Raw genomic sequence first — 18,991 nt, 5'->3', positions numbered from 1 at the left:
TAAATATATAATAAACTCTCAACTCATTTCCTCTTCTATCCCCCTGTCCTGCACCTAAAATTCAAGCGTCGCATGATTATCTCGCTGTGACACGATGAAATTCTAGCCCGAGGAGCGGGCAAGGCTCCTCTAGCCTCTTTAGGCTTGTTTCCTCCATGACGAGAGGGATGAGGATGGTGTCAGTTGAACCCCACCCCGGAAAAGTCTTCCTTCCGAGCTCCTTTCCATGAGCTCCCTGCAGGCTTTGCTTCGGATCTTCCTAAATGAATAACTCGCTTGGCAGTTTGCAGGCTCAACTTTGCAAACTCTCTCAGAGTGAAAATACCCACGTAATATGCATTCGCTGGTACAATCTTATCCTCACGAGGCGAACTATCTCCCCTAGCATGATAAGAGCCACATGACGTGCCGCTTAGAAGTCGAACGTGCAAAACAAAGAACGTTCCAACCTCTCTCCCGTGAGCCCTGGGCTCGGTCGGAGGGCCATGATTGGGCTCTATGGGGGAGGGGGGCCTGAAAGTACAGCCGAAACGATGCGAAAGAATTCCCTCCCTCCGCCCCTCTTCAAAAGAGGAAAGAATTAAAAAGTTGTCAAATGCATCCTATATAAACTAGCGATATCCCTAAACACCTTCGTTTCTCCCCGTGAGAGCTCCCGTCGTCAACCAATTATTCCTATTGGCATGAAGATCCCAATTACCGCCGATGACCCCTCTTGGGATCCTGCAAGGCACAGCTACCATCACATGGAAATGTAATTTCTAAATTCCCAAACGCGAATGCTTGTTCCATTGTCTCATTCTCTAAATAGGGAAGAAACCCAGCGACCGCTTATCCTCAACAGCATTCTTGAGCATGTTGGGAACACGCCCATGGTTCGCGTGGACAAGATTGCCAAGTCGGAGGGACTGGAATGCGACCTTCGTATGCTTATGAGCATTGGCTTTTCTTGGAGTACTTACTGACAGCCTCACCCTCACCCAATACTAGTGGCCAAGTGCGAATTCCTCAATGCCGGCGGTTCTGTCAAGGATCGTATCGCCAAGCGCATGATAGAGGAGGCAGAAAGGTCTGGTCTTCTCAAACCCGGTGGCACCATTATTGAGCCTACCTCTGGAAACACTGGCATAGGGCTGGCAATGGCTGCCGCCGTCAAGGGATACCGCACCATTTTCACATTGACCGAGAATATATCGTGGGACAAGATTGTCGTTCTAAAGGCGCTGGGGGCCGAGATTGTCCGCACGCCTACGGAGGCCGCACGGGACGCTCCCGAATCCTATATTAGTGTTGCCAAACGCTTAAACGAGGAAATCAAAGACTCGGTGGTTTTCGACCAGTACAGCAACCCATACAATCCCATCGCTCACTACGACACCACGGCCGAGGAGATCCTGCGCGCTTGCGGTGGGAAGGTGGATATGTTTGTGGCGGGGGCTGGCACGGGAGGCACCCTGACGGGAGTGGCGCGCAAGCTGAAGGAGAAATGCCCCAATGTCAAGATTGTGGGAGTAGACCCTCACGGCTCCATCCTCGCTCAGCCCGACTCGCTCAACGATAGCGTGAAGAGCTATACGGTCGAAGGCATCGGCCGCGATTTCATTCCGCGTGCGCTTGATCGGTCGCTCGTCGACAAATGGATCAAGACGGATGACGAGGCGGCTTTCCAGATGACACGCCGTCTCATTAGAGAGGAAGGCTTGTTGTGCGGGGGTTCTTCCGGCTCAGTCATGGTCGCCGCCATTGAAGCTGCTAGAGAGCTTGGCCCGGGGCAGAAGTGCGTGACATTATTGGCGGATGGGGTGCGCAATTATTTTAGCAAGTTCATGGACGACGAATGGATGAAATGCAACCGTTATACCGATAAGAATGTTGAGAGAGAGGAGACCAGGCGGGTGAAGCAGTATGGGGGAGCGGTGGTAAAGGATCTGAAGTTGCCCGACCTCCCCTCTATTGACGAAGGGGTGCCTTGCAGAGACGCCATTGATTTGATGCGACAAAAGGGGCTCGATCGATCAATACTCGTTGCGGGCCCGTCGGAGGAATTGGTTGGCTTTGTGAGTCTAGGGAATGTGATCGAGCGTATCTCGAATCACTACGTGACCTCCGGGGAAGAAGTTGGCAAGGTGAAGTATCGGATTGATCGATCGCAACACGCCATGGATGTTACCGAGGATACCCCGCTGAGCGAACTGGTACCGTTTTTCGAGAAGCACCCTGCGGCCGTGGTGGTTGCGAAGAAGGGGGATCGACGGGCCAAGTATGTGGTGACGAAGATGGACGTATTGCTGTATTTAAAGAAAAGAGATGGCGGAGAGAGGAACGAGGTTTGAGTGCCGTTGTTTTATTAAGAATGATGTAAATGGAATGAGCAAGAAGAACAACAGGAATTAAGTTATATAAAAAAAAAGGACAAACTCCAGTTTAGCCCGTTGTATCCATGGATTCTTCGTCTTCATCTTCATTTCCACCCTCGTCCTCGCTTGAGTCGTCTGCTTGCTGCTGCGGGGCTGCTGCGGGGAGAGGTGTTTTTTGTGTCTGCTCCCTAAGCCGTTGTACTCTCGAGTGATTGCCAGTGATGCATTCATTGTAGAGCTTTACGAGATCTTTTCCAATCTAGGGTTGGGAGAGCAGATTAGAGAGGAAGTAAAATTCAACAGCACATCCCAACTACCTGATAGGCAGAATCGTCCTCCAATGCCACGGTGAATTCGTCGTTCATGATCTGCAAAAGAATCTCCTCCAGTTCATCGGGCTCCACCTTCTTTCCCTCTAACAATAGGAAGAAGACATGGGATTACATCAATGGGTTCGCTTGCAATTTCCGCATCGATTATGCTTACTCTTCTCGAAGTAGTCCACGACCACGTCCACCATCCAATCTCTCTTCTCTGCGGAGTCGTACCCGCCCCACTCGTTCTCCACGGCTAATCGGAGGGCAGTCCATGTCCGGAACAGTAGCTTGACGCCCTCTGTGAATGCCACTTTGTTTGGGTGGGGTTGTGCCATTGGGGGGGGGGGGAGTGAATGCGATTGAGTAGGAAGCGCAAAGGAGGGGCGATGATGCCGAACCCAAAAGCTATTCCGACCGCAGTCACAAATAAACAACGAAAATAAATGACCCTTCAGAACGTCTGAATCCGAACGGGCGTACACAGAATATTATTTTAAAATAGGAAGCATGAGCTTCTTTTTCATAATGAGGTTCTTTTCTTAGTTAAAATAAAAAATTAGGTTACACAGTATATAGTGTTTGCAGTTTCTGGCTTTTTTGTTTGCACCTCCCTGCACCTCCCACTTCCATTTTTTTTTTTCGTCACCTTCTCCCCTCTTATCTCCTTCCCTGACACCATTTTCTGCTCCTCTCTAAAAACCAACCCACGATCGACCTTCCCAAAATTCACCAGCAATCAGTGCCCCCCTCCCTCCTCGCCGTGAAATGCCTCGCCGACGAAGAACAGATAGCAACGCACCCCCCCCACAGCAACTGCAACCCCCCCACACCCCGACCCCTCCCCCGCCCTTATCCGAGCCCAACCGCTCTCATCCCTCCGCCTACACCTCCCGCTCTGATGAGCCCCAGGGCCTGACGGCATTAGCGGCCGCCGCGGGTTTTCTTGCCAACCAAGGGTTGAGCTCTTCTCAAGACTCGAATTCCCCCGCCAATCCCCCCCCCACCGCCAGCGGATCAGACCAGTGGAACCAGCAGTTGTCGGTTGTGGAGGCGGCAGCGGCCATCTCCTCGCTCTCTCGCCCGCATCTGCCCCCGCCCGCAGCAGGGCCAGAGGAAAATATGGTAATCATGATTCATTGCTGCTCACCCTGAGCCATTATTAATTGGGAAGATGTTCGATTTTCAGCCTCCTAAATCAAGCGGATTTATGTCGATCTCGTCGTTAATGGCCGAAGAAAAAAGCGGCCCGTCGTCAAGGGAGCAGACGCCTGACGATCTGCGCTCGCGTCGACCCTCCTTCATCACGGTAGCGCCCGAATGCTTTATTGCTTAGCAATTCAACAATCTAGTATAACTTAACCTTTTTTTCTAAACAGAATTCAGCAAAACGCAAATCGGCTGACAAGCTTGAAGCCTACCAACCAACAAAACCCAAGATCGCACATTCTTACTCTGCAAATAATGTACAAGAATATCCCCAGCAGTACACACCGGGTGAGTACCCATCACCGCATTACCATCATGGGCATCATCTGCACGGCCCGTCTACTGCTCCAGCCCACCTCCAGGCCAACTCGGCGCCAGACTATATCGCCGCAAAGCCTATCGGCGGGCCTTCGCTTCCTCCTCTCCAGCCCCCGCCCTCTTCCGCAGCGTCGAGATATCCTCCCGTACAAAATGGCTACCAGACCAACTCCTCCTCCCCTGAGATGGAGCGTTCTTCGGCTGCAGCCGTACAGCGGCTCAGTATCGGCGAGCAACACGCTAATGAGCGCGGATGGCCCCTGCAGGTTACTTATCCTCTTTTCCTGTGTTCTCCCTCTCTACGCAGCCTATCTCACTCGTCGCTTTATCAATAGGGCCCCGCGGATATCCCCCATGGGACTCCCCCAAGTCATCGCCCGTCGAGCTTAGGCCCAAGCTCGATCCCTCCTCCACAGCCGCCTCCCCATCCGCAGCAGCAACAGCAGCCTCCCATGCATCCCCAAAGCTACGCCAATGGGCATGGATACAGCGGCTATTACGGGGGCATGGCAGGCGTGGGTGTAGGGATGGTGGGGGGAGCGGTTATGGACGAGGGAAAAGGTGGCCGGCAGGAGGTGGGCGCGTTCCAGCGCAAATATCAGAATGTGCGGTTTGATCCACGGATTAAGAGAAATGCAACGCACGCCTATATTTCGTACCTGATCCACCAGGACCAGATGAAGAGGCAATCCTCCACAATTATGCAAGATTCCTCCACGGTAACTTATTCCCTGCCCCTTTATCGAAGTCTGGTCTCCGACTTGCTAACGCTCTCCTCGCAACAGCCTCCTGTGCATCGAAACGAGCCAGGTCTAGCGACGCGTGACGGAATACCCCCTCAAGCCTCAGCACGGGAGTCCAATCTACCTCCGCCCCCCCACGCTGCGAGCGACGACCGTCATCGCGCGCCGCTTAACGAGATAAAGCCTCTGGCTCCCCTCTCAGTAGCCCCGGCCGCTCCAATGGATTCGCGTCCGCCCGGCGAGTACTACTCATCCCACCCCGCACGACACCCCCCGCCCCAGTATCAGCAGCAGACGCCCCCGCCGCCTAGCATGGGAATGGCCCAATCTAATCCGCCCGCGAGCAACGCAGCCTCAGGCTCGCCCTCTCGCTCGGTAACCCTCCCACCCCCCAGCGCGATCTTTAGATCTCCCCCGCTAGCAACACGCACCCCGGCCGTCTTCACCGAGAGGAGCCAGAATTTGCCCCCGCATTCCTCTCCTGCCCCTGCACCCATTGGCGGCGGGCATCCGCGTGGTGCAACCGGGGGAGGCCCGTATGATAGCTATGAGCAACCGCCTATGCATCATCACCACTACCATCATCAATCTCCCGCGCATGTGCATGCACATTCTCATCCTCATTCTCACATCGGCCCTTCAGCTTCACAACACCACCACCATCACGCGAACACCCATCACCACCACCATCATCACGCCCCGCTCCCTCCCCCTTCTCTCCCCCCCTATAATGCCAATGGCACCGGCCGGCCTCCACACGAGGCCCATTCGAGCTACACCCCCGCGAACCCGCACACCACCTATTCCTCGGTACCTCCCATAACCACGATCCATAGCGCTAGCGAAACTCAGGCGCCCGTTCTTCCCCCGCTGGGGAGCTGGAATCAGTCCGGGAATGCCCTACCCAGTGTCCTGCCTCCTATTGGAGGGGGGCCGGGTCCCATGTCCTCTGCCTCTCCCCAAGGCACTATGGTGCACCCCACCTCAATGAGCGGTGGAAAAAGCGAACCTTTGCACAGGCGCCCTTGGTGAACTAAAAAAAAGACAAGAACATTGATCCATCAGAGCACTGCCGTGATTTCCTTTCTCCTTCTTCTCTTTTACAATCGATTGCGTTTCTTATTCTGAATTTAGATTTGGGTTATCTTTTTTTTTTCCTCTATTATTTGGGACGGCTTTGACTTCTTTCTCTCTATTACTCTGTGGGAATATATTCTTTATTTTGTACTTTACATTTATTTTTTAGATGCTTCGCCTTTCTTACTCTTTCTCTCTATTCTTTCTATGACTCCGTTTCTCTGTTCTATTTTCTAGTTTCTTTATTCTCCCTCTCTTTGTTTTCCCCTTTCTCCTTTATCTATATATATTTCGTTGTTTTCGGTCGCTGGGCCAATATACAAGTCATAGTTCAAAAACACAAACGGGTTAAAATTCATGTTAGGTTCAGTACTCTCTCGCCGGAAAAAACTCTAACGAAAATCTCCGGTGGGGGGAGCAAAGCACAGGGCAAAACTCTATTTAGTATTAAGGATATTGTGCCTCCCACACCTTAACACATGCATCCTGTCCGGCGCTCACGATCTCCGCCCGGTCGGCTTTACATTCCAGGAAGGCGACGCCTGTCACCCCACCCACATGCGCGCTTCTGATCGCGATCTTTCGCATCGGCTTCTCGCGACTCCACATGTACACGTGTTGGTCGAGCGAGCCACTCACCGCCCACTTGCCGTCGGCGCTCCATGCAATCGCGTTGATCCTCGCAGTATGGAACACCCAGTGCGAGATGAGGGGCTCCCCGCTGGACGCGGAGTACACGTAGATCTTGCCCTGCGAGTCACCCGCGGCGAGGGCCTGTGAATCGGGGGTGAAGGCGAGGGCCGAGACGCTGCCGCGGTTGGAGGTCAGTGTATGGAGCAGCGTGATCTCCAGCTCACCCGGCGTGGAGCCTTCCAGCTTGTAGAGGCGGACCTTGGCGTCGTCGCCGCCCACGGCCACCAGCGCGCCATCGGGTGAGATCGCCGCCACGGTGGCAGCGAATTCGAGAGGAAAGGCCGTGCGCTTTCCACCAATGGAGATCCCCACGCCCAGCGTGGATGCAACCACCACACGGTCCTTGGCGGCTGAGACCGATTTTGGCACGGATCCGGTCGTGATCTCAGTGTTCTCGAACTTCAAGTCCCGAATCCTCTTCAGGGTGTCGTCCATCCCAACCGTAAGCACGGCGTCCTCCCGCACGCACATGGCCGTGACTTGGTTGGTGTGCCCATTTTCAAGCGGCCGCGCGTTGCCCTCCACATTCTCCCACGCGCACACCCGGCCATCGTAGCTGCCCGTGAACAGCGTCTTGAAATGCTCCGCATAGGACAGGGCGGTTATCGCCTTCGAGTGTCCATCGACCACCCGCACCACCCCTCCGCTGTGGGGATCCAGGTAGTTAAGCTGCCCGCCCAGCGACAGCGAGACGAGATGGTCTCCCTGCCACAAGCAGCCAACCTGCTGAGCTTCGAAATTCTGCGCATTGGTGGAGAAGGTGAATGTTTGCGTCACGGTGCCCGCCTTGACGTCCCAGATCTTGGCCGTCATGTCTGCAGACGCGGTGAGCAGTTGTTGGCTGTCTGCCGCCCAAGACACCGAGAAGATACCGCCGGTGTGGCTTTGTGGGGAAGAAAGCTCCGAGATTTTGTCCCCCGTCTTGCCGTCGTATAGGAAGAGCTAACCTCGGCAAACAACGACTCAGCTTGGCCCAAGCCCCATTCCATCAGAGGGGGGAAGGAACTTACCTTTCCATCCGCCCCCGCACTTACAAATGTCTCCCCGTCAGGCGCAAACCTTACACACTGCACAAACCTCGTGTGATCCCTGATTGTTCGCGCATACTTGTACGGTGCTCCGGTATGGAACACGACTGTCATGTCGTCAGACGCCGTTACGGCTCTAAACGGCCGACCCATTCTCATAGAGACGCTGTTCACCACCTTGCTGTGGCCACTAATCTCGCCGGAGGATGAGCCGGAATCGAATTGAAAAGCATGCCCGAATTTCTCTCGCCCATCACCCACTGCAATAATGCGCATCGACTCTCCATCCCAGGAAAGATCGTTAATCCGACCGGATAGGACCCGGAACTGAGACTTTAGGACCCGATCCTCGCCCACAGCATCCCACACATGGACATTACCATTCACATCTACCAACGATATAAGAAATAAGAGGTATCCTGTGCCAGAAAGGAGATACCCGATTATCACCTGCAGATGCAATATAGTATCCACTTGGGCTATATCGTGCGACGGTGGCTGTCGCGGTATGCCCCACATACTCGGTCGCGATAGTTGGATTCTAACCAGTAATGTATCAGAATGAATCGTGGAGAGACATTTCCTGGCATTTCCTGGACACCTACTGTAATATCACGAACATAGACAGACTTGCCGTTGGTGTACAGAATATGTTTTCCTTTGGGATCCCCGCCAAGTTGAACGGATTGACCTCGTGTTGTTTGGGGAAGTGGTGCAAAAAGGTGTTCTATAATGAAAAATCATTCCGATAAGTGGGTATACGCTCTCATGTATGCTAAGGGAGTGGGACATATTACTCTTGGTATAGTTTGACATTGGACGCGTCTTTTTTTTTTACTGTTATTCAACAAGAAGGAATGCTACGAAGAAATAAGAGAAGGCGGGGTCAACACTCGACCTATAAAAATTCCCCTCTCACTTCTAGAAAATTTCAAGCCACAAATACTTGACATTGAATTTGCTGCATTTTCTTAGCATTCTCATATTGTAGAAAACTTTCTCTGCTAATGCCCCATCGTTCGAGATCGCGATCGCCTTCGTATCGATCTGAAGATCGTCGATCTAAACGCCGACATTCTCGTTCTCGCTCCCGCTCTCCTACCCATTCCAGAAATTCAAAACGTCACGACCGCCACGAGGATAATCGCAGCGGCTCTTCCCACCACCGCCAAGAGGATCGGCACGTTAGACGACGAACTAGATCACCTACACCATCCTCTGAAGAAGATCGGCATCGTCGTCGACGAAAGCACCGAGATCACCGCAAAGAGCGCTCACCATCAGATTCTGAAGACGAGTATAAAAAGCGCAAGAGCAAAAAGAAGAAAAAAGAACGCCGAGAGCGTGACAAAGAAAAAGAGCGACGAGAGGAGGAAGAGGAGCTTGAGCGCCAGCGATTGAGTAATGCATTTGGCTATACTGACAAAGACAATCCGTTTAATGACGAGAATCTGGGCCAAAAATTCGTGTGGGTGAAGAAGAAGCAACGGGATGCAAAGTTGGGGATAACACCGGAGGAGGCCGCGCGCCGGGAAAAACTGCGGAAAGAGGAGGCAATATCCGAATTGGACAAATTGAACAGGCGTCGTGCTGAGCGAGAACAAGAGCGCATTGCGGCCGAAGAGGAGAGACGTCGCAAGCAAATGGAGGCGGAATTAGCGTCGATGGGTGACTGGCATGCCCGAGAGGGGGACTTCCACCTAGAACAGGCCAAGAGGCGCGCAGAGATACGCATTCGTGAAAATCGTGCCAAACCCATCGACATTCTCGCGATGAACATCCGCCTAGCCTACGAGGCGGATGCTGTGGAAGACCCAGACTTGGAGGTGGATTTGGAGGAGCCTTACACCATTTTTGACGGTTTGAGTGTAGAGGAGGTGGAGGAATTGCACCAAGATATACTGATGTATCTCGACCTGGAGAAAAGCCCGGAGTCTCTGGAATTCTGGCGTGCTTTAATTGTGGTGGCAGACGACAAACTTGGAAAAATGAAGGCCGATGCACGGCGGATTGCCGAGGGTGGCATTGCTGAACCTGTAAACGAAGACATTGAGGGGTTGCTGCGGGGTAAATCATTCGAGGAGCTCACGGTGATGCAAGGCCAGATCCAGCGCAAACTCATGGGAGACGAGCCGGTCGACATTGAGTTTTGGGAGCATTTGCTAAAGTCGCTCACGGTTTGGAAAGCAAGGGTAAGCTCATCTTAAAACTTTTTTTTGGTATAATCAAATGAATTCACTCTATGCGCATTACGTCCAGGCTAAATTAAAGGCGTTGCACGAGGATTTGCTTGCCAAACGCCTTGACCAACTAAGGACACGGCAGCGCGAAGAAGCCTTGAAAGTTCAGGAGGAGCTTACCATGGCCATCTTGGATGAAGAGCCACAGCACGCGCAAGCAGATAATGGTGCCGAAGAAGATGCGTCAAGCAAGCAGAATTTGGAAGAGATTCAAATTGAAGAATACGATCGTTCAATGAGTCCTGAGCCAATGGAGCGCTTGCCTCGGGATGATAGAGAACTACCTGTAATAACTCCCGAAGAAGATATGAAACAATTGGTAAATATAATTCATTCCTCATCAACAAATTGAACTTTTCTAACCTCGCTTTCCATCTACAGAGGGAGAAGCGGCGGGAAATCTTGCAGAACCAATATTATGCACTTAAGCAGAAAGCAATCAAGAAGAAACTAGACCAGCCCGAAGGGGCTACTGAAGAGCCCGAGATCTCCGTAGGTTTATCCTTATAGATATTAAGAACACCCCAAAGCTCACTATTTCTGGTTTTTTTTATTACTTCTACTTTTTCTTTTATTTTAGTATGATCAAATCATGTATGCCAGAGAAGCTGCACAAGACTTTGAGGAGGACGAGGAGTTCTTCAACGTCGAGGCAGCCATTCAGAACCAGACTTACATGTGGCAGGATAAATATCGACCGCGCAAACCACGCTATTTCAACCGTGTGCATACCGGATACGAGTGGAACAAGTACAACCAGACCCATTATGATTCCGAATCTAACCCACCCCCGAAGACAGTGCAAGGATACAAGTAAGCTCATAGGACGAAATCATGGAATTTCTTTACGAGTATTCACCCCCTTTGCTCGTTAGGTTCAATATATTTTACCCTGATCTCATCGACAAAAGCAAAGCGCCGACCTATCGGATCGAGAAAGACCCGACGAGCGATGAGACCGTCATCCTGCGTTTCATCGCGGGCCCTCCCTACGAGGATGTGGCGTTCCGTATTATCAAGCGCGAATGGGAATATTCTCACAAGAAGGGATTCCGGTCCAGCTTTGACCGGGGCGTTCTGCAACTGTGGTTCCGATTCAAGAGACAATTTTACAGGAAATGATGTCTGGTGTTTTTTTTTTGCACGTACTCTCGCATTAATTTATGATATTTTTTTTTATTTTGTTTTTCGTGACAACATTATAAAAATATAATATATCTTCATCCAAACTAGCCATATTATCCAAACCAAAGAGCGGCCATGAATTTTTGCCCAGTGATATTCCTACACCATGCGTTTTACCTCAAAGAATCGCTTCAAATAGTACACCTGCCAGAAGCAGACTGCGGCGAGCACTCCAGTCTGGAACATGCTCCACCATAGCACACGAGAATTAGTGGAATCGCAAGTCTGGTAATGTCTCTTCTCTCTCAAAACCATGTACTCCTGCTCATCCTTAATCGCAGACAAGCTGTCCCGCAGCTCACGAATTTCGCGATCGAGGGGGTCGAGGTGCTCTGCATCTGCATCTGACTTCTGAAAACCATGCACATAGAAGGTCACAGTCTTCTCGCTCACGGTGGACATGTCATTGCTAAAGCAGTAAGTGTACCGTCCAGAGCGCTCTGCAATAATAGAGTAGGTGCCTGTAGATTCGCGTACACGCTGTTGTACAAAGCGGTCAGAGGGATCCGTAATCTACAGGAAATTAGGAGACAATTATATTATTCGAAGATTAGCTTTTGTTTTCAGCAATATAGGCAGCATCAGCATCCACATGGCCTATAGAATCCTTCCAAGGCGCGAAGAAAACCCAAACCTACCCAGAAATCTATATCCAAATGTCCGCCCTCCCCGACTTGAAAGGTAATCATTAGGTGATCATCTTTCGATAAATTCTCGTAAAAGCATTCTGTGCTGCTGGGATCGATGACCATAGTGTATGCAGAGACGCATGCGCACAGCGCGAGCATAAAGGCGAATAAGCCAAGAATTGATGGCGATTTGATTCTTGACATTATTATTTCCTGAGACTTTAGTAGGGAATGATTAGAAAAGCTTCAATACACTTTAGCAAGGTCTCCGCGTTTGCAAGAAAAAAGGAGCTTTGAGTGTGGGAGCCCTTCATTGGCTCGGTGGGATTTGCTCTTTCAGACCTTCTGAATGCTTTTAAATACATCTCAGAGTTAATTATTACATATGAACAACAAACTTTTGACTATTTAGAGCTCTCGGCACCTCTCGATCATATCATACGGTATTCTCTTTCTGGATAGATCGTGCTCCATCTCCACCTTCTTTATTTCTTTTCTTTTGATGAATCGTTTTCCTCGTCTATTCTCACCGATACTCCTTGCAACTACCCGTCCTCGCATTCCTATACCCTCCAACATGATCACTCCTCCTCTCGCCTCCTTTTATAAGCGGCAACTTCCAGACCACCTTGTCTCGTTTTCCTCGCCAGAAGGCAAATCCCTCTTCAAGAAAGCACTACAGGAAGGCTACTTGGAGAATTACTTTTTACTGGCACAGCAGTATACCACCCAGAGCGATCCAGCATTCTGTGCTCTCTCTTCGCTTACTACGGTGCTAAATGCGCTAGAAATCGACCCAAAAGCAAAATGGAAAGGTGTCTGGCGTTGGTATCATGATGAACTCCTCGATTGTTGTAGACCCTTGGAGGTGAGTTCATAGGAATTTTTCGACAGTTTCTAATTCAGCTTCAAAATATGCTGACGTCTTTGTTGCATATAGCATGTTCGGCTGAAAGGCGTTACCCTTCCAGAATTCGGCTGTTTAGCGCGCTGTAATGGTCTATCAGAACGTACATACCGTGCAGATCAAACGTCTGTATTATGTCGCTTCTCATTAGTTATTATAGCGCTCTCTTTCTTATCCTCCTTTTTTTTAGAACGAAAGAGATGTTTTTATCGGAAATCAAGCAGATCATGAGAAGCTCCAATTCGTGCATGGTCGTATCCTACAGTCGTAAGACGTTGGGTCAGACAGGGGATGGCCATTTTTCGGTAATAGAATATTTCCAAAAGCTACGTGTTTGAACTTCTCTGTAACTTATGGATATCTTCATAGCCAGTTGCCGGGTTTTGCGAGAGTGAAAAGATGGTGCTAATTCTTGACACTGCGAGATTCAAGGTATGCCCCCATTTTTATGGAATCAATTATTGTACAATACTAACTCAATCTCTTGTCCAGTATGGCTCTTACTGGGTCGATTTTGATTTACTCTGGGAGTCATTATTCCCTTGCGATTCCGAAACAGGCCTTCCTAGGTAAGCTGGGCTGCCCTCTTTTTTCAATTTATTATTAACGAGCTAAAGATGCATTTTTGCAGAGGCTTCTCAATCCTATGCAAGCAGCAATCTGACAAAGGTTTGGTGCATCTCGCTCTGAATAAAAACTCTTGGAACCGCCTTTCTAGCCAGCTCTTCGAAGCATTTCCGACTTTGCTTGGCACAGCCAAGCCTTCCAATGCACTCGATGTCGTGCGCTTGTTGGTTTCCTTCCTTCCTCCTGAGTTCGAGACTATTGTTGAATCACGCCGCTTTGATATACCCGATCCCTCCAACATCAAAGATTCAGAATCTCAATTGGATGCGACAATGGCTCAGAAGGACGAGATGGAGTACCGCGATAAATTGGAGACGCTTTTGAGCGCCACCGAACGAACCCCTCTCTTCGAGCTTCTCAAGAAGTCTGCCGAGGAGTCGAGCGCAGCGAGTCGGGAGAAGTTGGCGTTCTTGACCCTCTTCTTCTACTCCCTTCCTCTGCATAAGTTATTGCCCCCTGGCATCGTACCGGACTTGTTGCTTCGACAGGTTAGCCGTGTGATGCACTTGGGTGAGCTCGAAGGAGGAGCGAGCCCAGATCCCCCGGTGACCGCGGCCACAGCAGGGTGTGATGACTGCAGCTGTCGCAGTGTGCCACTCATCGTGAAGAGCGAGGTCGAATTCTTGCAGCGACAGATGCGAGCATTGGCGGAGTGCTGTGAGAGCGAGTGTAAGCAAAATCAGTGCAGTTGCGCCCGTGGGGTTGCGGTTTAAAGACTCGTGCTGGGATTAAACGCACTTATATTATTTATCCGTTAAGTCACGTAGAAACATTATCATAGCTCCTTTAATGATAGATACAAGAGTGTTGACCTATCGCCAACTTTTTTTTTGTAAGTCATTTTTTAACGGGAAAAGCAATAACAGATATATGTATTTATCGCCTCTCCTGCTATTCACTCTGTTATCATCCCAACTGTTATTCTATACCGAAGCAATAAAGGAAAACATAAAATAAAGGAATAAAATGTATATAGATATAATAGATTTTAAAAGATGGAAGTCGTTCGATAAATAGATTATAATGAATATAATAATTTCGCGAGCATATGCATCTGAATATGCTCTGGAGCAAATGAGAAAATGATATAGGAGGGTAGAGAAAAAAAAATCAAGAGCAAAAGAGTCCGTGGTTAACCTTTGTTATTTTTTAGGAGGTACTGTTAGCTAACTCCCCCTCTTCCTCCAGCCTATCCGCCATCTGGACTCCATCGATGACCTGTTTTGCGGGGCAAGCATCGGGCGCATAGTGCACAACAAAGTCTCCAGGTTTGTAGCGGTTTGGGAAAGTGTTGAAGGTGTGGTCGTCACCGTCCAGTAAGAGCGCCTAAATGAAGAGAAAATGATACATCAGCATGCCGTCATCAAACCATTCAATCGTGGTCTATGTACCCCTTCTTTCCACTCATCCTGCTGCATCACAACCCACATGGCATGCTGCTCATAGAATTTGCCGAAATAGTCGGTGGTTTGCTCCTGAACAGCGCGCAAGTACTTCCTACTCCATTCTGAGTTGCGGATCAAGAAGACCCCGGCGTTTATCATGGAATCGCCCCGCGGTTTGGCCACAATCAGGTGCTTATTGTCTAGGTTGTCGGTCATGTCCTTGAATTTCTCCAACAAACCCTCCACCGTCACCGTAGGGTTGAAGATAACCGCATCCATATCTAGCCACAGCATCCAATCATAATTTACAAGGACTTTCTCGACTGCATCCACTTTGCCCCATACCGTTTTCCGCTTGAGGAAGATTTGCTCAGCAAATTCTTTCGAGCGGGCAACGAACGCATAGCCATGCTTCTTAGCGTATTTGCGCTTATTGTCTGCCGCGATGTCGGCAGCCGTCAGCATGCAATTATCCGGGTACACAAACGAAGAGGTCAACACAACAATGTTGGGCTTCTTGGGAGAATTGGCGTCTTGTGCAGGGACACGACTGCATACGTTGACCGGGTGGATGTTCATTTTGCCCATCAAAGCATGGAACTCGTCATCAATAAAGGCGTTGAAAACCGCAATCTCATCTCCCTGCACTGCCCCGATCTGATTTGTCCACGGTATGATACGCTGGTCATCCTCGACGAACAGGAAAGGGGATCCGTCGGGATTCTCTGCAAAATGGTTGTAAGCTGATGTGATAATATTTGGACCTTGGTTGCCAATGGTGTCCTTCGAGTCGAGCAGCATGGAAATTGCATCCATACCCATAACCACAAACTTATCATCATTCCCCTTATTATCAAATCCGCCCCATACGAGGAGCTTAGGGTTGTGCAGATCGATGGATGTGCTCTTGAAGTTGCCACCACCAATGATTTTCTTTTTTAGTTCATCTAGGACACGGTCCACGCGAACCACGGCGTGTTCATCCATGATGAGCAGATAATCGAAGTTGAATGTATTGTCGGATTCGGTGGTCAGCGAACGAGCCTTGGAAAAAAAAACAAAATGTTTAAATAGGATGACAAATATCTCGCAGAGATGGATCATTACCCATTCTAAGAAGTCTTGTTGGCGGCTCCCTGGCAGCTCAACAATATCATCGTATTCAATTTTTTCTGCCACGTATTGACGACGCAATTCAGGAGTGATTTTCTGCTCCTTTCTTACCAAAAACTTGTAATGTACCTCGGTATTGTATCGTCGGCAAGGAACCAGGTTATCATAGTTATCAAACAGATGCTTTCGAATCAGCATACGCCGCGAGATTTCACTCATAGTGCTGTTAACGAGGACGAAGAGGGTGTGATGGCCCTCTGATTCGAAAAGCCCGCGATCGGCCGTCTCATCTATGCTTCCATGATTGTGAAAATCTTGCAGATTGCTGTCAGGTTGCTGTTCATTAAGGGAGGATCGCATCATCCCCTTATGATTAGGGATATTCAAAAGGATGAGGAGGGTAATCGCAATGAAAGCAAGTCCAAGATATACACGGCGAGTTCCACGGAAGAGGGTGTTGCGCTGTGACGGGACAGGGAGGTGGGTTTGCTGTTCTTCCAGAGAGCGCAGCTTTACGGGTGAATCGAATTCATTCGACCGCCGTGTCCTAGGAGCATCTCGTTGAGATGGCATGTTGAGTTCTTTGAATTTGAGCGGGAATGGGATATAAGGAATGTCAGATTAAGGAAAATATAAATAAGATGTCAAAGCAGAAACAGGAGATAAAAATAAAGATCACTGAACTTTGGATGCTTTTGGCTTATGAGAGGCTGTATTTATTCTCTTTATTTTAATGGTTATTCCTTTTGGAGCCCTTGAATTATCTGTGTAGCAAGCTAAAAAAAGGTCCGACCTAAAACTGGTATGTCAGCGGAATTTGGCTACTCTCGGGAAGGAATCACAGCCGCAGGGGCGTCTCCTATGGGACCAATCCGCAGCAAATGTGGCCAGCGATAATAGGCTAGCGCCCGCACAGCCGGAGGAGACTTGCGCTGCATAGCATGGGTGCTTGCTAGGCTCTGCCTTTCCCTCGAGAAGAGTTGGTGCCTGGCATCTTTAAGACTGTGTGCAGGATAAACACAGTCGCAGAATTTAATCCAGGTGTTTCAAAAGGGAACGGCAAGAGCTGGGTGGGTGTAATATTTGGGATGTTGACAAGCATCAGATATATGTTGATGTGGACAAGCTCCTATATCCTCAAGGTAAAGTTTTCACTCGTCTCCTTTAAAGCATAAGGGTATTTCAGTCTCCCCATATTGAAACACTCGTTTATCCGAAATAAAACGATCTCTGACAAATTTTCAGCCTACTGAATCCAGAGTGCTGAGGAGCCACGGACCACTTCTTCCCCTGCTACTGAGAAGACTGATTGCTTGTCCTTGTATTGATGCTCCCTTCCCAATGATTAGTTAGGGTCAAGACCCTTATGACTTATATTGATCTCCCTTTCTACACTGTTCCTTTTTATTCGGAAGAGTCGACCACATTAATAGCAGTTGTGCTCTTGCTGCATACCACTTTGATCCGAGATACTGGAATGTGTATTGTCAAAGAGTCGGCATGAATGCAGATAAACAATATTTCCCAATTCGTTTTCCACCTGCAATTGATTGAGTAATCTGCTGGTTCAGCAGTTTGCAAGCGTCGCATACTGCCTGTGCTTCTCCAAGATCAGGGCATAATTAATTCCAACATGCTCGTACTCGTAGTCTCGCATAATGGTTTTGGTTATAACAGCACCAGCCCAATGCTCTCCTAGCTCATATTTCAATTTAGAAACTTGACTCGTGGCTCAGCACTGATCTGAATCAAATGCTGTTACGTTGGAAAAAAAAATCTAAAAACTGAAAATAACCAGTGTCTTTGTGTTTACTCTTTTAATACTCTTTCTTTATTAGTTTTTTTAACATCATGGGTTCATCTGACACTGTATTCAGTCTTGAGGGACGCGGCCTCAAGCTCAATACTGCGGAGGACGTGCGTGAATTCGTTGAACAGCTGATGCAGCAGGATGTGGAGGAGATCCGCTTGAGTGGAAATACCATTGGAGTCGAGGCTGCCGAGGCGCTTGCAGGCGCTCTTAAGCACAAAAAGCACATCAAGGTGGGCCACGTTTCAATAATGATTTGGAATAAAGAGCATTTTGTTCCCCGACTAGATTTTCTACACGGGACTAAATGATCTGCCAAACCTGGCTAATGTTAACTGCTTCTTAGTAACGCAGGTGGTGAACTTGTCTGATGTTTTCACTGGCCGTCTCCGTGAAGAGATTCCTCCAGCACTCAAGGCTATCTGTGACGCACTGGTGGACAAAGAGCACCTCGTCGAGCTCAATCTGAGCGATAACGCCTTTGGTCCCGCTGGAGCAGAGCCTCTCGTCGATTTCCTCACCAACCAGCGCTCACTTCAAACACTACGGCTGAATAACAACGGTCTCGGCGTTGGCGGTGGAACCATGATTGCTCGTGCTCTTCTTGCTGCCGCGGAAAAAAATGCGTCTGAGGGAAGGCGGTCATCTCTGCGCACCATTGTTTGTGGCCGCAACCGTCTGGAGAACGGATCAAGCCAGCTCCTGGCCGATGCTTTTGCCGCACATGGCACTCTAGTTGAGGTGGTCATGCCGCAGAATGGTATCCGCCCCGAGGGTATCAGTAACTTGGCTCGTGGACTTGCCAAGTGCACAGAGCTTGAAGTGCTCGACTTCCAAGACAATACTTGCACTGAAATCGGTTCTCAAGCCATTGCGGAAGCACTCCCAAGCTGGCCCCGCCTGCGAAAATTGAATCTCGGCGATTGTCTACTCTCTGCCCCCGGTGGTCTCGCCATTGCGCAGGCTCTCGCAAAAGGAAGGAACGCAGCTCTCGCGCACATGAATCTCTCCTATAACGAGATCAAGGCTGATGCGGTAGCGGTCATTGCGGAGGCTATCCGTCTGCATTTGGTGGAGCTCACATCGCTTGAATTGAACGGGAACTGTTTTGAGCCGGAGCACAAGTCGATCCTTGCCGTGATCGAAGCCCTTGAAAAACATGGACATGGCGATGCCCTCGATGAACTTGATGATATGGACATTGAGGAAGAAGAGGTTTGTTTATTGTCTGATACGTAGCTTTCCGTTTGACTCTTGTGATTAATGAGTTATTTATACTTTAGGACGAAGATGAAGAGGAAGAAGAAGAGGAGGAGGAGAAGGAAGAGGAGGAGGAGGAGGAAGAAAAGGAGGGAG

At 49.6% G+C, this 18,991-nt stretch overlaps 10 protein-coding genes across 10 annotated transcripts; 5 read left to right on the top strand and 5 right to left on the bottom strand.

Moving 5' to 3' along the window:
- Positions 1–263: 263 nt before the first annotated feature.
- Positions 264–2,333, top strand: VTP21DRAFT_449 (uncharacterized protein; the record flags this gene model as incomplete). Its single annotated transcript, XM_069394906.1, has 5 exons — positions 264–329; positions 417–519; positions 616–754; positions 812–924; positions 991–2,333. The coding sequence occupies 5 exons, from the start codon at positions 264–266 to the stop codon at positions 2,331–2,333; spliced, it is 1,764 nt and encodes a 587-aa protein (XP_069256828.1).
- Positions 2,334–2,424: 91 nt separating this feature from the next.
- VTP21DRAFT_448 (uncharacterized protein) lies at positions 2,425–3,009 on the bottom strand (the record flags this gene model as incomplete). The annotated part of the gene is made up of 3 exons (XM_069394895.1): positions 2,425–2,616; positions 2,675–2,772; positions 2,844–3,009. The coding sequence occupies 3 exons, from the start codon at positions 3,007–3,009 to the stop codon at positions 2,425–2,427; spliced, it is 456 nt and encodes a 151-aa protein (XP_069256827.1).
- A 430-nt stretch (positions 3,010–3,439) lies between these two features.
- Positions 3,440–5,973, top strand: VTP21DRAFT_447 (uncharacterized protein; the record flags this gene model as incomplete). Its single annotated transcript, XM_069394884.1, has 5 exons — positions 3,440–3,796; positions 3,861–3,980; positions 4,051–4,464; positions 4,534–4,917; positions 4,984–5,973. 5 exons carry the CDS (start codon positions 3,440–3,442, stop codon positions 5,971–5,973), a joined length of 2,265 nt encoding a protein of 754 aa, XP_069256826.1.
- A 492-nt stretch (positions 5,974–6,465) lies between these two features.
- Positions 6,466–8,555, bottom strand: VTP21DRAFT_446 (uncharacterized protein; the record flags this gene model as incomplete). The annotated part of the gene is made up of 5 exons (XM_069394873.1): positions 6,466–7,653; positions 7,722–8,128; positions 8,190–8,280; positions 8,345–8,466; positions 8,537–8,555. 5 exons carry the CDS (start codon positions 8,553–8,555, stop codon positions 6,466–6,468), a joined length of 1,827 nt encoding a protein of 608 aa, XP_069256825.1.
- Positions 8,556–8,746: 191 nt separating this feature from the next.
- Positions 8,747–11,101, top strand: VTP21DRAFT_445 (uncharacterized protein; the record flags this gene model as incomplete). Its single annotated transcript, XM_069394862.1, has 5 exons — positions 8,747–9,931; positions 9,999–10,298; positions 10,361–10,471; positions 10,560–10,792; positions 10,855–11,101. 5 exons carry the CDS (start codon positions 8,747–8,749, stop codon positions 11,099–11,101), a joined length of 2,076 nt encoding a protein of 691 aa, XP_069256824.1.
- A 162-nt stretch (positions 11,102–11,263) lies between these two features.
- VTP21DRAFT_444 (uncharacterized protein) lies at positions 11,264–11,997 on the bottom strand (the record flags this gene model as incomplete). Its single annotated transcript, XM_069394851.1, has 2 exons — positions 11,264–11,677; positions 11,803–11,997. 2 exons carry the CDS (start codon positions 11,995–11,997, stop codon positions 11,264–11,266), a joined length of 609 nt encoding a protein of 202 aa, XP_069256823.1.
- Positions 11,998–12,295: 298 nt separating this feature from the next.
- VTP21DRAFT_443 (uncharacterized protein) lies at positions 12,296–14,040 on the top strand (the record flags this gene model as incomplete). The annotated part of the gene is made up of 6 exons (XM_069394840.1): positions 12,296–12,661; positions 12,734–12,825; positions 12,891–13,005; positions 13,070–13,132; positions 13,193–13,269; positions 13,332–14,040. 6 exons carry the CDS (start codon positions 12,296–12,298, stop codon positions 14,038–14,040), a joined length of 1,422 nt encoding a protein of 473 aa, XP_069256822.1.
- Positions 14,041–14,476: 436 nt separating this feature from the next.
- On the bottom strand, positions 14,477–16,398 carry VTP21DRAFT_442 (uncharacterized protein; the record flags this gene model as incomplete). The annotated part of the gene is made up of 3 exons (XM_069394829.1): positions 14,477–14,653; positions 14,719–15,756; positions 15,820–16,398. 3 exons carry the CDS (start codon positions 16,396–16,398, stop codon positions 14,477–14,479), a joined length of 1,794 nt encoding a protein of 597 aa, XP_069256821.1.
- Positions 16,399–16,632: 234 nt separating this feature from the next.
- Positions 16,633–16,927, bottom strand: VTP21DRAFT_441 (uncharacterized protein; the record flags this gene model as incomplete). Its single annotated transcript, XM_069394818.1, has 2 exons — positions 16,633–16,819; positions 16,884–16,927. The coding sequence occupies 2 exons, from the start codon at positions 16,925–16,927 to the stop codon at positions 16,633–16,635; spliced, it is 231 nt and encodes a 76-aa protein (XP_069256820.1).
- Positions 16,928–17,458: 531 nt separating this feature from the next.
- Positions 17,459–18,874, top strand: VTP21DRAFT_440 (uncharacterized protein; the record flags this gene model as incomplete). Its single annotated transcript, XM_069394807.1, has 4 exons — positions 17,459–17,473; positions 17,542–17,582; positions 17,703–17,868; positions 17,924–18,874. 4 exons carry the CDS (start codon positions 17,459–17,461, stop codon positions 18,872–18,874), a joined length of 1,173 nt encoding a protein of 390 aa, XP_069256819.1.
- Between the last annotated feature and the right edge of the window lie 117 nt (positions 18,875–18,991).

Source organism: Calcarisporiella thermophila (genome assembly GCF_041956535.1).
Source record: "Calcarisporiella thermophila strain CBS 279.70 unplaced genomic scaffold VTP21scaffold_1, whole genome shotgun sequence".
Taxonomy (NCBI): Eukaryota; Fungi; Calcarisporiellomycota; class Calcarisporiellomycetes; order Calcarisporiellales; family Calcarisporiellaceae; genus Calcarisporiella; species Calcarisporiella thermophila.
The sequence above is the reverse complement of the archived record's forward strand: the minus strand, read 5'-3'. Positions and strand labels throughout refer to the sequence as shown.